Source organism: Caloenas nicobarica, chromosome Z, assembly GCF_036013445.1.
Source record: "Caloenas nicobarica isolate bCalNic1 chromosome Z, bCalNic1.hap1, whole genome shotgun sequence".
NCBI lineage: Eukaryota > Metazoa > Chordata > Aves > Columbiformes > Columbidae > Caloenas > Caloenas nicobarica.
In genome coordinates, this window is record NC_088284.1 from 3648020 (window position 1) to 3663932 (window position 15913).

At 42.3% G+C, this 15913-nt stretch overlaps 1 protein-coding gene across 1 annotated transcript in view; it reads left to right on the forward strand.

Moving 5' to 3' along the window:
- The first annotated feature begins 3803 nt into the window (after window positions 1-3803).
- Window positions 3804-15913, forward strand: part of LOXHD1 (lipoxygenase homology PLAT domains 1) — a 135469-nt gene continuing 123359 nt past the window's right edge. Inside the window, exons 1-4 of the mRNA XM_065655714.1 lie at window positions 3804-3834; window positions 3916-4030; window positions 14354-14434; window positions 15243-15427. Of these exons, the coding sequence (XP_065511786.1) occupies window positions 3804-3834; window positions 3916-4030; window positions 14354-14434; window positions 15243-15427 (412 nt within the window). The remainder of the gene's footprint in view (window positions 3835-3915; window positions 4031-14353; window positions 14435-15242; window positions 15428-15913) is intronic.

Consider the following 15913-nt stretch of genomic DNA (forward strand, 5'->3'; position numbering starts at 1 on the left):
AAGCCTAATTAAACAAGTGGCCAAAATTATTTACACACTGCTCCTGTTAAAAATGATTTGAGAAATTCTTGAGAGTTTGAGCAGATGTTTTCCATCAGTGAAGGTTTTTTTAAGGGCTGGCATCATTGCACCATAGAGACAGATCTTTGATGAGTATTACAGCCCACGATCCTGAGGATATTCACAGCAGTGATGGAAGCAAATCCTCAGCAGGCAATTGAGACCTCTTGTGTGTTGGAGAGGGGTTTGAAACAAGTGGACTCAAAAAGAAAAGATTTGAAATCACATGAAAACATCCAAAAAGAAAGTAAGGAACTCGATGAGAGGGGTGAAACAGAGACGATACCAGAGATATTTAACTTCTGTATTTTCTTAATCTTCCCCTTCACAGCTGGAGCACTGAAGTAGCAAAATTGATCTTTCTAGCCTAGATTCCACTCTTGGTTAGAAGCATGACTTCCACAGAAATCCAATTTCAAGCTTTTCAGCTAATTTGGCTTTATTGTCCCAAATCATAGAGTGCAAGATGTTTATGTGTGGGATTTGCTGAGGTTGGACACGTTCTCTCAAAGCCAGAATATCTGATTATTCCAGAACAAACTCCTGAGGTGGTTAAAAAATATCATTAGTCCACAGTTCTTGTTGACTTATATCATGGATGCTGTTCACAGCAAAGGGGCTTGCGGTACAAAATGCTTCTTCCCCTCCACCCCAGCACAGGAGCCTTTTCTGCCTGCTGGGTCCTCAAGCTGAAGACATGCTTCTAGAAAAGATGACACCCATCAGCTGCCAGTGGCTGGCCAAAAATAAAAGAAATTCAAATAAATTAAATAACCCTAGATCCAGACTGTTGAAATTTTATGCCTTCAAAGGAAGCAGCTAAGTAATCTGCATTTGTCTCCAGGTGCCCTTTCCAGGAAGAGCTAACATCAAGGCTTGTGTTAAACTTTTATTTTCTTCCTCCAAAGTAAGTCATGTGTCCTGCTTCCATGGCGTCACTGGAAAGCCATGACATCATTTGCTTGCACAGCTGGCAGCACAGCTGTAGCGCTAGAGAAGGGTCAACAGGACTCCTTTCGCCTTCCAGGAGTGCACCATGGAACTTGTCAAATGTGATGACATGCTGGTGTCATCAACTCAGCCTCAACTTTTGTCCCTCTGTGCAAAGTTAATTAAAATGATGCTAACCACAACATATGCTCAGTAGTGACATGTGCTACTCGGGCAAGGCTCAGCACATCTGTCCTGGTAAAAACTGCTCATCCATGTGCTGCTTGCTCATTGCAGTTCACAGAGGCTGTGTTTGGGGTTGTGAATATAAAGTGCAAATTTGTACATATTCATGGTTTCTGTTTTCTTGCCAATGTGAGATTCCCGTTGTGGGAATTGGAGAAAGGTTTTGGTTTTTAAGGAGGAAGTATTGTGGCTTGTTAGTGCTGTTGTCTTAGACACTTAATTTCCTTGTATGCCATCATCTCATTTTTTAGGCATTGGAAAGTGGAAGTAGGTAAGTCTAACTTACATCGTCCATAAGGAAATTAAGGTTAGAAGTATAGACAAGGTGACATCAATACTTGTAGAGGTGCAGTGGACCAGTTCTGGAATGGGTTTTGCTTGATGTAACATGGACAGATGTAACATGACAGGCTCTGCCTGTCACATACAACTTATGTCCTGGCACTTCTCTAGCAGTAAGACAACAACAACAAAAAACTTACTAGAAAACCAGCCTGAGCTTTTGAAAGGTCTCTGGGAACTTACAGATTGTTTTGATGACTTTTTTTTCTCCTTTTTCACAGGGAAAATACCTTCAGCTGTGTGCCTGCAGGCATGAAGCTGGGCACAATTTGGCTTCTCCCCCTGGAAGAAGGAACAGGGCCAAATTTTGCTGAGCCTCTGTGGGGAAAGGGGGGATGGATGATGCATTAAAGGCCCTTTTCCCAAATTAAATCTTGCAGAGGGATGCTCAGCTGTAACTGCCACTTTGGCATTGCCTATAGGATGCTCTGACAGTGATAAGTACTTCTGTGGTACAAATAAATTGCAATACACTTTGAGATGGCCAGACATAAGAGGCATGTTATAAATGAATGCAGCAATGCTACAACTTAATGACATCAACTTGCTGTTTCCAAAGCCGAGTCGATACAGTGCTGAAAACCACAAAGCCATCAGTGGTGAATCACTGGGGCAGGTGGATTACAAGTCTTCCTCCTGTTAATGGCGAATGCAAGGATGTCATCTGTCTCTCCACACTATGTCAAACACTGGCATGTGTGAATGCTAACAGGAGAAACGTAGAATGAATACATATTGTTCATATACATTACTCGTATGTAAGCTTTGGATTTCATGTATTCTTTTTTTTTTTTTGCAAAGAAATCTCCTCTTCCTTTGAGCCCATAGATGAAACACACCAAGCCAAGGGATTCTTAAAATTTAGCCAAGCACAGCTCATAACATACTGTATTTATTATAATAATGTCCCCTTCCTGTCCTATTTACATTCACGGAAAGGTGAGGTCAGGAAAATATTCCGGTATATTTTTCTGTCTCAGCACAACAGAGCTGCTGGAAATGAGGAGTAGTTTCTAATTTGTTTTACTCAAGTGGCCTGGGTTTTGCTCTAGCACTCTTGTCTCCATGCTTTTCAGTTAAAATGGTGATCTAATTTATTCTCTGTGATACTTTGAGGGAAGAGTGTTCATGGGGGAAAACCTCTGATGCTCAGAGTAGAGAGTCCCAATACATTTTTTATCTCTTTTGAATATATATATATATATATATGTATGTGTTGTGGTCAGGGAAAGACAGGCACTAACAAAATAGATAACAGTTCTGATATACCTGTGAAGACTGGTATTTTTACAGCATTAGTTTTGAGAAATCACACGCTTCACAGTCAGGCAGAGCAAGATGAAATGATGAAAATTTAGCCTTTCCTCCAGCTTATAGGTCTGAGCCTGAAATATCATTATTAGCTAATGACCATCATGTGTTCCAAAGACAAAAATGGCCATCAGGTTGCTCAGTGTGGCCATAGGCAAAGTTTTATAATTTCTTTCAATTCCTTCTGTACTGAACCAACAAAGACATGTCCTTCAGAAAGGCAATATGTTTTCAAGCCTTAAGTCTTGTTCTAAATTCACTCATCATCCTGCTTAAGAAATATGTGTCTGACTGTAATTTGAATTTATCTAGCTTTACCTTCCAGCCATTGGATCTTTTCATGCCTTTCTTCACTTGAATAAAAGGCTCTTTTTAACTTGTGTCTCTCCCAAGAATATATTGATGTGTGGTAATAAAGTAACCACTCAATCTACTGCTTGGGAAGATAAATTGATAGAGCTTTGAGACTCTAATTTAAGCATTTTCCTACCTTATTCTCATCATGATTTACCATTTGGTCTCTGGTAAAATCTCTAGAACAACCGAAATGCAAACTTTCTGGCTGTAGTGATTTCTCAGCTTCATACAAATGTATTATCAAAGCAAACAAGAAGGAGTGCACTGCGTCAATGTGCATAAATGAAAAACGGCTCAACAGCTTTACTCTAACACTTCACATAAAGTCATCTGTTATATGTAATACATGCACAAGTATTACGGTAGAGAAGGTAATGTGTTCACAGAGAAGTGCTTTATTTTCAGCAAAATCCATCCTAACTCCAGCCCTTTCTGCCCCTGTAAAGCGTCTCCAGTAGTTTTAGTTTGATGTCATGATTTTCACCAGTTGTGTTGATCCTCAGCAGTGACTATGTCCTGTCCAAAGAGACAGGTTTGGTTTGGTGATGGGTGCAACGATGCATCTCCAGGGTCTGTATTTCAGCTCAGGTTTGGGGGTGACATGAATATATAACGTATAAGATGATGGATTTCTCCTGTTGTCCTGATCTTTCTTTTTTGTTTCCACAGTTTATGAGGTGGTGACAGTGACAGGAGATGTCCGGGGAGCAGGAACCGATGCCAACGTCTTTGTTACACTCTTTGGAGAGCTTGGGATCACTCCCAAGACTCATCTCACAAGCAAGTGAGTATCCGGAAGGAAATCTGTATCCTTGAAGCCTGTTGCTCAGTAACTTTTATTGCGTTTTGATGAAACACAATATTGTGCTGATGGATGTGAAGGGAATAAATCTAAAAGGTATTTCAAGATTGCCAGAGAAATCTGAATTTTTCCCATTGCATATTTCCTACCAAATCCCCTGCAAACCTGCATTCCTTTCTGTAGGTGTAAATATGTGTGCAGATCCACTTTATATAAGACTCACATTTGCGAGGTGTTGGGGGTACTTGCTTTTCTTAAAGCTTAAATTAGGAGATCCCAATTTAGGAGTCGAGAATATTCATCGCTTGTTGGAGTGGGCATGATGGGTCATGTTCGCATGCCTAAATCACACTGAGGTCTCCATGCTAAGTTAGGTGCAGAGATAATTGTCCTTGAGTGTTTCTGAAGACTAACTCAGTGGGTTTGAAGTAAAGTTGTTGATGGGTAACCACCCACACCCAGCCATAGGAGATCTGAGGCAAGCAGAAATGGAAGATTTTAAGCTGTTTCTTAATTTAGGCTGTTCCATCCTATCTGGTGTGTGCTTGGTTGCACATCATAGTGGTTGCACACCGTTGTGTTTGCACACCATTGTGGTTGCACTGTTCCCCCTTTCCAATGCCAATGTCACCCTCAGATGAAACTTCTCAATTTTTATCACTAGGTTGAATTTAGGGAAACCATACTTTATGATTTAAGAACCTACTATGAGGTCTTTGACTCTTAAGACCTACTATGAGGGGTTTTTTTACTTAAAAAAAGAAAAAGGTGAGCATCAGGGCAGGCAGGTGCTCAGCTCCCATGAAAGCAAGGTGACTTTTAACAAAGTCCCAGCTCTGCATGTACTAATTTTCCCTTAGCAAGACAATTACACTAAGATAAAGCATAAATCCCTTCTCCACAGGGTCTAGGTGAGGCAGTGTGTCTCTGTTTTTCGATATTCTTATTGTTTTGGTTTTCTTGAAAATGTGCTTCAGAAATTCCTAATCCTGTGCTAATTGTCACACGGTAACTTCACATTTTCTCCATTTCTACAGCACCGACAAGAGGTACCTGCAGCTATTTTAAATTTTATCCTCAAAAGAGCTTCTCTTCCCAGTGAAGCAACTCAAATGAGAGTCTGTAAAGAAAATGATATGGGAATGGTAAAGAAAATACATGAAATTTCAGCCCTGTTTGCCATATTCGAAATTCAGAAATCAGAGCTAGGCAAAGAAGTATTATTATCCCAGCATCTCCAGAAACACCAGGGAGAACTTGAAGATTATTTATGATATATGTGCACAAAAAGCTTTGCCTTTGTTCTGTGACTTCCATCCAGACATCCCAATGAAGTTATAAAGCTGAATACCGTTTCTCTTGATTTAACAAAGAAGAAAATGGAGGCAAGCAGGTAGAAGATGGCATGGTTCCACAGTAGGTCAGTGTCAGAGCTGGGAGCAGCAGCACCTCTGCTGCAGAAAGAGCTTCGAGCACCCAAATTTGCCTTGTAGTATCTGGCAAAGCCAACAAAGCAACATCTGCTTTCCAGGGAGTTTTCTTGTGGTCAGAATTTACATAAACAGCCATTTCATTGTGAAAGGGCTTTATCATAGAATCATAGCATCACAGACTATTTTGGATCGGAAGGGACCTTCCAAGCTCATCCAGTCCAGCCCCTGCCATGAGCAGGGACATCTTCACCAGCTCAGGTTGCTCAGAGCCCCATCCAGCCTGGCCTGGGATGTCTCCAGGAATGGAAAGAATCCAAATATTACCTTCCAACAAACAAACAAACCAAAACAAAACAAAAAACTCTGTGTCCTTTAGAGAAGAAGACAAGGGATCCCCAAAATAGATTGTTTTAATCAGCTGTGACCTTAAACTCATCTCCTGCACTCACAACTTTTTTTTTTTTTTTTTAAAGAAAGAAATAAGGGACACACAGGGATGATTTTAGGTTGCAGCAGCAGCAGTCTGAGGTTTTTCAGACCTGGGTTAGCATTTTGGGCTTAGTCCCTGTTGCTGCAGAAAGCAGATGGCTGAGGTGTTGGTGAGCAAGCATGAAAGGCAGAGGAAGACAATGTTCTGCAGTTCAGGGCTCTTAAAACTGGTCTCGTAGGAGGCAACCGCTAGACCTGCAACTACAGCTTTCCATTGGGGGTTTCCCAAATATCAGCAAAATTTCTGCATCTCTAAGCAAAGTCTGGCAACTTACAGTGCTTCATCGAGGAACAGCGAGAGAAAAGCTGGTCCAAGTGTAGGAGTGTCTGCAGATCTGCTTAATAGATAGTCTTCTCTCCTAAATATGAAATAAACCATGAAACAGTCAGGTTGGCCCCAAATTTATTATGCAGCTCTATGAATATGGCAAAAGGATGGAATCTCATGCATCTTTCAACTAAATGTTTACATGAGTTCACTTATGACTGCAAATGCATGACATTTTATAGGTGTTTACATTTCCCTGTGTATGACAGAAAGCTAAAATATCATGCATTGCCTAAAGATGTTACTACTATTTCAGCTTCTGATTAGAATAAGCTTTTCTTATTTCTTTTGTGATTGTGTGTTGGTAGTGAAATACATGACATTTCAGATCTTTTTGTCATGCACGGTAAAGGGAAGACATGGCAAGCTGATGAAATATCATGTGTTTTTAACATTGGCCAACAATAAGGTAACAGTGAAAAACAGACACAAGTCTTCATCATGACTTGTCAGGACGAACATCAGTTCTGGAAGGGGCAGCACCCAAACTCTGTCACAAAAGATGCATTTATTTAGGCCAGCAGATTTAGCCAAGTGGTGTTTGGGTCTGGAAGGGACTGGAATAAATCCTCCTTTGCAGTCATTGTCTGCCAGTTCGGGGGGATGTTGACACCTTCCCATTGGTGCCAGAGGTGGTGAATGAGTCCTGGCAAAGCATTGCTCAACATGGGCTGCTCTTGACAAAATCAGACTTCAAAACCCAGCTCAGAAAGTTCTCTGGGTCCCCACCTGCCATCCTGCACCAGATACAGCTCAGCCAGAAGACAAAAACCCGACCACGACAGGTTTCTTTCCACAAGCTCCATCATGGGCACATGGGTGGACAACCACACATTGCTGGGTGGTACCTTGATAGTCGCCAAGACCTTTTCCACAGGCACAAGCTGCTTCTCCATGGTCCAACATGGACCAAACTGTGCTGATCCCCACAGTGTCGTATTTTTTCCTGTTCATGTGCTTTCCAATGTGCTGGGATAGGTAGGATAGAATCGATTGCAAAACTCAACCAGGAATGCTGCTGCCAGCTCATTTGCAGTGTTTAGTTGTAAATATATTTATTGTTAGTGTAAATAAATCCACTTTTCTGTGTCAGGCTTACCTGGTCCAGCTTGTGACCACTGCAATAAATAATCACAGGGAGATTTTTCCTTTAAAAAAATTTAAAAAAAAAAAAAAAAGGAAGAGATAGAAAAGATTTAGCAGCTACAGCAATCTGAAAGAAAGATGAAGTAATTGCTAAGTGACAGCTGGCATCTTACTAATTTGAGGACCATGCATTGAATTACTTTTTTTTTTTTTTTTAATTTTCTATGCTGAATACCTTCAATCAGCAGCCTTGGGTCACCAGACAGAGCTGTTCCTGTTCCTAATGCCAGCAAAAATAGATGAATTGCAGAGTATACATGTGATGGTCTTCAAGGGGTGTTGATATTTGTAGCTCTACTACAGCTCAGCCATACTGAGTTGCCGAAAATCTGATTTGGTTGTTCTACTGCTCTGGAATAAATAAAATACGAGGAAGCAAGCTTATTCACTCTGAATAGTTAATATAATGAGTTAGGAGGTGTTAGAAAATTGATATAGAAGGGGCTGTTGAGGCTAAGAAGCAAACAAATCCCAGGTGCAGTGGAGGAAGGCTCCTCGTGTTGCTGCTAAAGCACTTCTCAAGAAATAAGTTGCAATACTTTCCCTTTAATGACACAAGAAATTTCCTATGTTAAAGCTGCTTATGTATCTAACCATACTCTGATTTATGCTTGTACAAATCTGCAGCACATAGACCGCACCCTGAAGACTTAACAACCTTGTGCAGTGTTAAGTGAGAGCTCAATTTGGAGCCTATATTTGCTTCTGAAAAAGAAAAAAAATTGGGAAATTTTTTCTCTCTCTTGCTCAGGCATATTGGCTAGCTTCTGTCTGGCATTTCAGAAACAAAACCACCTGCGAGGATGCTCAGCCAGCAGTGTTGAGCAACCTAAAAATAAAAGCTTGTAGAACTGGTGTACATACAAATTATAATCCACCTGCAGCTACGCACGTAGCAGCTGGTGATGCTAACTACAAGGAAGGTCAAGCCTCAGAGGAAGAAACAGGAATTAACTAAAAACACAAGGACTTTTAAGGGAATTCAGCTCCTAGACCAGGTCCCTGCTGGGGACTGTAAAATCTGGCCAGTTTTCCCACGGGATGACTATAAGGTGCCTTCTTGGAATAAAGTCAACCTTTCTGCCTTGCTCAAAATCCTGTCTCTACCCCTCAAATCATTAATTTTATCTTAAAAATGTCTGAGCTCATTCTCATTAAAATCTTCAAAAATATTTCTCCATGGGAATAGAGTAGAAATTTTCAGCAAAGTAAAATTTGCCCCCAAATATGGCGAAGTAGATGAAATTCAAAATGTCATTTAGTACTGGGAAATGCTGAGCACGCTTTGCGCAGTTTCTCCAGAAAATAGCAATCAAATTGCTTGTAACAAAGACATAAAGCATAGCTAAGATTATCTAAATTGAATACCACAGTTTTCTTTATGCGAATCATACCACCAAAGATGGAAAAGTGATATTAAGACACTACTGCTCCATGCAGCACAAAGTGAAACATCATATATCCAACATGTACCATTAAGGCTATTAAAATCTATACTGTGAATGCTTATGGATAAGACAGAGGCTTTTTTGACGTGCCCTATGGCATTTTGTAAAGTTTCAGGTTAAGTTTGGACATGGGCTCTTGCAGTTTTGGGCTGGTGTTTGGCTGCTGGATGTCATCATGCTGCTACGCCCGTGAGCAATCTATCTCATTCAATTAAATCCTTTCAAGCGGGACCATATTTTTTTAGTAATTCTTCTGTGTTTGTTTAAGTAGGATTCCTCCCGCTGGTCAGGTTATTGGTAGAAAAATAAAATAATGTCCTTGGTACAGAGATGTCTGCAGTCACTGTGCTTTTGGGCTGTTTTCTTTTCCATCTGGAGCATTTCTGGACACGTGCTGCTTTACGCGTTATTTCCAGCCGCTCGTTGATGGATGTTGTCAGCTTCATGACAAGAGTCTTGGCAAAATATTTGCAGACCAGACTCCCTGGAGTATTTGTTACTCCAAGAAGGAAGTTAATGATGCCACTATTGGAGCTCTGTGTTAGGAGTAAATATGGTTTGAACATATGGTTTTTTTGCAGTTAGGCTGTCTATAAATCCATCCAGGTCAGTGTCCTCTCTCCAGGCGTGATTGACGGTGGATGTGTAGCGAGGAACAGAAGAATGAGGCAAACACATTGTAAACATTTTTCCAACAGCTTTTTGCATCTTATGGCAAGCTGCTGTCCTAGCCAGATGCCTGATAACTCATATTCACCCAGCCTATAATGTATATTGGACAATCTGAGGATGAGCAAAGCTGTCTGGATTTTCAACCCAGGAAAACAACAGGGACAAACCAGTGCTCATCCCTGCTACCTCTATATGTCAAAACCACCCCTACTCCACGAGAAACTCACCTCCTGTGAGACAACAGGCGATACAAATGGCAGTATTTTTTTCCCAGTGGGTGACAGGCTGTAGGATGGTTTTTGCTGTGTGACCTTCTGAAATCATCCCCGGTACCCAGCTCCCTCCCAATGGTGCTAAATGTCAGTGGCAGGAGCAGGGGGACCTGCAGGTAGAGGCGCAGGGAGATGCCACCAAGAATTGATTCTTTCTGATGATTTAATGGAGTGTCTTTAAAATTTTGTTCAAACTGACATCCGCGGTAACACTTCGTGCTTCTGTGCAGCTGTGCTTTTGCAGGTGGTTCTGTGTGTACAAAGCATTGTCAGATAAAATGCCTAATAGAAAGGCGATTTAAATGATCATTAATGCTGTGATTCAAAGATAAATTGTTTCAGGTTATTCCATCACTGCTAAAGGTTATTATTTTTATGCCTCTGCTGTGATCAGTACCTAGGTTTTTCCTCTGCTTCTAGAAGATCAGCTCTGGAAAGGGTGCTGTTAGCTGATCAGAAATAAAGACCATTTTCTACAAATACTCAGAATTTCAATTTCAAATGTGACTTTCATCTAGGTGGTGGGATTAGCTCCAGTTAATTTCCTTTTACTAAAAAAAATATTTATTAGTGTGTTTATTTTATGTAGTCTTGCATTTAAAACTGCATCATTGAGGGTTTCTTGTTGTCAACATACCAAGCAGTAGCGAAACTCCCAGGGTACCAGCTCTGTACTCTGTGCAGACAGCCTCCAGAAGAGATGCAAGCAGGGATTTATAAATACTATACTTGAATTTGCACAAGCTCTTGTGCTGCTTTTTAGCAATGTGACTTACCCAAACAGGGTACGTATTGCTCTAAATCATTATACTTTTGCAGTACCATGAGTAGTGCAACCTGCAGGCAATCATTCAACCAAAGGAATCTGAAAACAGCTTCAGATACCAAATATAATTGACAGTGTCAAATAATAATTTTTGGAGAAGTTTCTTGGGTGTTTCTTACAAAGTAATCAGGTAAAACACTGCAACAGACTATAAAAAATAGAGCTGCTAAAGCAAATTAAATATGTGAAATAAAAAACCTGATTAAAACATGTTTCTGAAGTTGCCCTAGTCTGATATCGCAGCCAAACAATGAGACTCCAAGTGAAATTCTGCTGATCTTTAGACTAATCTTATGGCTAGCCGTGCCCAGTCTCTGGGTCTAAACCCAGTCAAGCCTGAACATTGGAAATTTAGTGCTGCAATTCCCAAGTCAATTTTTTCACTGCTTTATTTGTCACTGAAGCTGTGCAAGTCAGCATGGTGCATTGTTTGGTGTAACAAGCTCCTTATGGTAATCAGGCCACGAATTTCTTACCCCAGCCCCAGCCTGGATCAGACTCTGAGACGGCTCAGCTGTTATTTCTTTTTTTTTCATAAACTTCTGTATAGCCATTCACCATGGGATATTCTTTCACTTTTCCTGTTCCCTTTTAATTGGAAAAGTTAGAACAATGCTAGAAGCAAGGACAGGATTTTTTCCTTAAAATATTCCATTTTTTTGTGATTGTGATCATAGAACGGTTTGGGCTGGAAGGGACCTTCAAAGCTCATCCAGTCCCACCACTGCCATGAGCAGGGACATCTGCACCAGCTCAGGTTGCTCAGAGCCCTGTCCAGCCTGGCCTGGGATGTCTCCAGGGATGGGGCATCCACCACCTCTCTGGCCAACCTGGACCAGTAATTCACCGCCCCCACTGTAAAACATTTCTTCCTCATGTCTAGCCTTGCATCCTCGCTGCTGCCTCTGATGATGTGTAGCCTAAACCCATGTAAAGGTTCTTCAGCATTCCCCCCCCACTAACACTGTGTTTTGGTAGAGGCGTTTATGGCAAAAAACAATGTGAAGATCTTTCTTCATCAGCCTCCCTCACACTCCCGTTGTGCTTGTAACTTGCATTTCCAGTTTGAACGCTTGGTTTAAGGAGCTGTTCACCACCTCTGAATGCGCAGCTCAATAAGACAGGTCTTGACACCCTCAGTGTCAAACATTTCTTCCTCATGTCTAGCCTAAATGCTAGATGCTGCATATTCACCTCAAGGGAAGAGACTCATCAAGTTCTTCCTACTTTTCAACAGCAAGTCTTCCCAGGAGTTTGACACTTGGACCACAGTCACCTTTCCAAATGCTTCCCCAAGCTCTTTCAAGATGCATCTACCTGATGGGCACTTTTGGATGCTCACCCAGTGCTCCTCCAACACTGGGTTTCCGCCCCACCACTCTCCCACCATCCCAGTAACAAAACCAGCCCAGCAGAGTGGCAGAACCGCCGTAAACCAGCAACCACTGGGACTGGTGCACTGAAAGCTTTGGGCTAATTAGTCTCACTTAATATTTTTGTGCCCTCTCCGTAGCAGTCTGCAGTGGTGCATCGATCTCTGGAGCCGATGCACGGAGAAGCTGCTGTCATTACGATGCTCGCTCAAGCCTGACAAACTAATTGCCTTGCACTCGCTGACTGTTTTCTCTCTGACAGCCAGACTGGGGGAGGCTGGGCTGGATTTAATTGTCTTCACGGCAAGGTTAACTGTTTTAGCCTTTTCATGTAGCAGCGATGGTCCTGGTGCGATATCTGGAACAGCAGCATGGAGGAGGAGGAGGCTGTGCGTACATTTGCAGAACAACATGAAATAGCCTTTAAACCAAGGTGTGAGCAGATCCTTCTGTGATGTGGTAAAGAGAGCCGAAAAAACTTAACCCTCTTGCTCGGATTATTAATATTCATTAACTTTCTGAGTACAGGCTGCTAGTCACTGCGGCTTTATGCTGCTGAAGTGCTGCGGTTTCTCATTCTTTTTAATACGACTTGTGGATTTTGCTGTGTTCAATCATCTGCATCAATGCTTAGCGGACCAGGTGAAATTGGGGCCCATCAGGGAGGGAAGGTGGGAGACGCCATGTCTTCAGAGAAAGGATGGGTTTTGCCTTGGTGTTATTCATAGTGTTTTTGTGGAAAATATGAGTTCAAAAGGGACGGAGGTTCTTGCCAAAGATCACACCACAGCCTAGAGACAGAACTGGGAATTGAATTCTTCATCCACTGACCTGGGTTATATACTTTATATTGCCTTCCACTTGCACCTGTGAAATACAAACTGCACACTTAACTCTACACAAACCAACAAACAAACTGGTCCCTGTCCTACAGTCGTTTTGCTTTGAAGGAATCATAGAACAGTGGAATCATTTTCGTTGGAAAAGACCCTCAATATCACGGAGTCCCACAGTTAACCCAACACTGTCAAGTCCACCACTACCCCACATCCCTGAGAACCTCATCTCTGCATCTGTTCAACCCCTCCAGCGATGGTGACTCCACCACTGCGCTGGGCAGCCTGTTCCAATGCCCCACAGCCCTTTGGGGAAGAAATTGTTCCCCAGATCCAACCTCAACCTCCTCTGGTGCAGCTTGAGGCCATTTCCTCTCGTCGTGTTGCTTGTTCCTTGGGAGCGGAGCCCGACCCCCCCTGGCTCCAACCTCCTTTCAGGCAGCTGCAGAGAGCGAGGTCTCCCCTCAGCCTCCTTATCTCTAGGCTAATGAGATTCAAATCATGTGAGAAAGATGCAAAGGGAATTCCAATAGTCATTAAAAAATGTTGGAAGACGAGAGTGGAAAGAAACTCTTTATGCATCTGAAGGTTTTTATCTCTGGCTGAGCTCTGGGCAGATCTGCAGCTCCGCAAGGAACCTGTCAGGCTATGGAGCCCCTTTGCTGCATCACCAAGAACTGGTCTACTCGATGCTGGGGGCTAGCATGGCAAGAGAGGACACCTCTAGGAGCAGGACACAGCATATTGAGGCCCTCTAAAGCCAATGAGGTAGATGTGCAGGAGTCATGATTCACCAAGATCTTCCACATTGGTTGGCCAACAAGTGCTCATAGATAAGGACAAAATGAAGCTCTGACTCTACCACTACAAGTGACCACTTTCCACCCTCCCCTGTTCTTGTGTTTGTTTTGGGTTTTTTTTCTGTCACCTCTGTTTTAGCAATCAATGGGTGGGCTAGCAGAGTTGAGGAATCACAGACAAGGTGTTACCAAAAAGTTGGAGTTCTTCATTTTTGCTTCATTGACACTGCCTTGAAATATCTTTGCTGAAGATTATTTTAGACACATCTGAAAGCCACCTGCTGATGGGAAAGTCTTACAGATTGCCCCAGATCTTACTTCTATGGGTGATTTAGTTGAGGATTTTGAAAAAACTTTGTCACGTTTTATTATTGGAGGTGATATGGAATGTGATCCAAGGTTTGCATCTGCTTGGGCCAGCATTGCATTTCCCCCAAAGCTTATAGCTCACCCTCTGGAAGGACTGTTAGAGATCAAGAAGGGAAAAAAAGTCCCTTAAATGTCAGTACTGAGGGCATCCAAAATGTGTCATGGGAAAGAGGGCATGGAGAAGTAGGTCTACCCAGTGCTAGAAATGACATTTCTTCATCCTTAAACACTAGCACTCTGTCAGGCCACAACATGTGCTTGCTGACAAGGTTGTTATTTTCTTACCATAGCTTTTGGTGTGTGTGTATTACAGGAGCAGCACGGCATTTGAGAGGAGCAAAACAGATGTGTTCAGAGTAAAAACCAATAACGTTGGACAAATAAAGAAAATAAGGTACCTGCACAACATTCCTACCACACTACCTGCCCTGTGAGGCGCTAATCGAATGACGGGCTGTGGAGGCTTTAGCGTTGACATGTTTTATTCATTATTCGCTAATGTGCTCCTATCAAGGTGAAGTTAAAGGGTGGTAAAAGCTTGTTTACTGCCTAAGATTTGAACTGAAGCGTGTAATCACCTGCGGTATTACTTGTAGCTTTCCACGCTCCCCACCAAGAATTGTATTTCTGTCATATGCAATCATGGAGGAAGGCGTTTAGGACTGGTTTTATGGCCTGATGGAGGTAAATGGAGTTTTACTAAATTAGTATAATGTAAATGACAATTATTATGTTTAACCACCATCTGACTGACCTATATAAAATTAAAAATTAGTAAGTAGTACAAGGATGGCTGATAACATGGGAAGAAGTAGGTAAAACAAAGTAAGAAGAGAAACAAGCAGAAGGGATACAGGGCAGGAGGAGAGTCACTTATGTTTTAGATATACAGTGAGAGGTGAATGAATGCATATGTTGAATGAACATGCAGGTGTGTGTATGTTTGTGTGCATCGCCTTGCAGATAAAAGCCCACATATGCACCTATGATATCTGCCCACAAATATATATGGAAGGTTGTTATTTTCAAAGTACCCTGTAAAAGCCCGTAAGTCCTATGAAATACTTTGGATAGACAGGTATAAAGAGGCATTTTTTGGTATGGTTCCTCTAGTCTTGTCTAATATAAAATATTCCACAAAATTACAGTGCTAGTGGCCAGTCTTAATCAAAGTACCAAATACAGGGTTGTTCTTCCTCTAGGATTGAGCACGACAACACCGGACTGAACGCAGGCTGGTTCCTCGACCGCGTGATCGTGACCGACATGAACAGACCTCACCTCCGGTTTTACTTCCCCTGCAACAACTGGCTGAGCAAGGAGGATGGGGACGGGCTGTACGTCAGAGACCTCGTTGGCAGCCTGAATCCGATGGATGTGCCCAAAAGTAAGGGTTTTCCAAAAAGCTCAGCTTTCTCGTGTCCTGTCAGAACTGATGGGGTTGCTTACAGATGACCATGGTTTTAAACTATAGGAGGGGAGATTCAAGCTAGATGTGGGGAAGAAATTGTTGGCCCTGAGGGTGGTGAGAGCCTGTCCCAGGTTGGCCAGAGAGGTGGTGGATGAACCATCCCTGGAGACATCCCAGGCCAGGCTGGACGGGGCTCTGAGCAACCTGAGCTGGTGCAGATGTCCCTACTTACGGCAGGGGTTGGACTGGGTGAGACTGGAAGGTCCTTTCCAACCCAAACCATTCTGTGATTCTATGATTCTATATAAAATGTAGTTGCGTAGTCTTCGCTAATTTGAGTTTTCTTTGTAGTCAGTGAAGAGAGAAATGGGGAGATGCAAGATGCCTCCAGAGGGTAATTCCTTCTTCCAGTGTTAGACCTGACATCTTAGAATGAGATAAATGGTTATTTGGGGAAGCTTT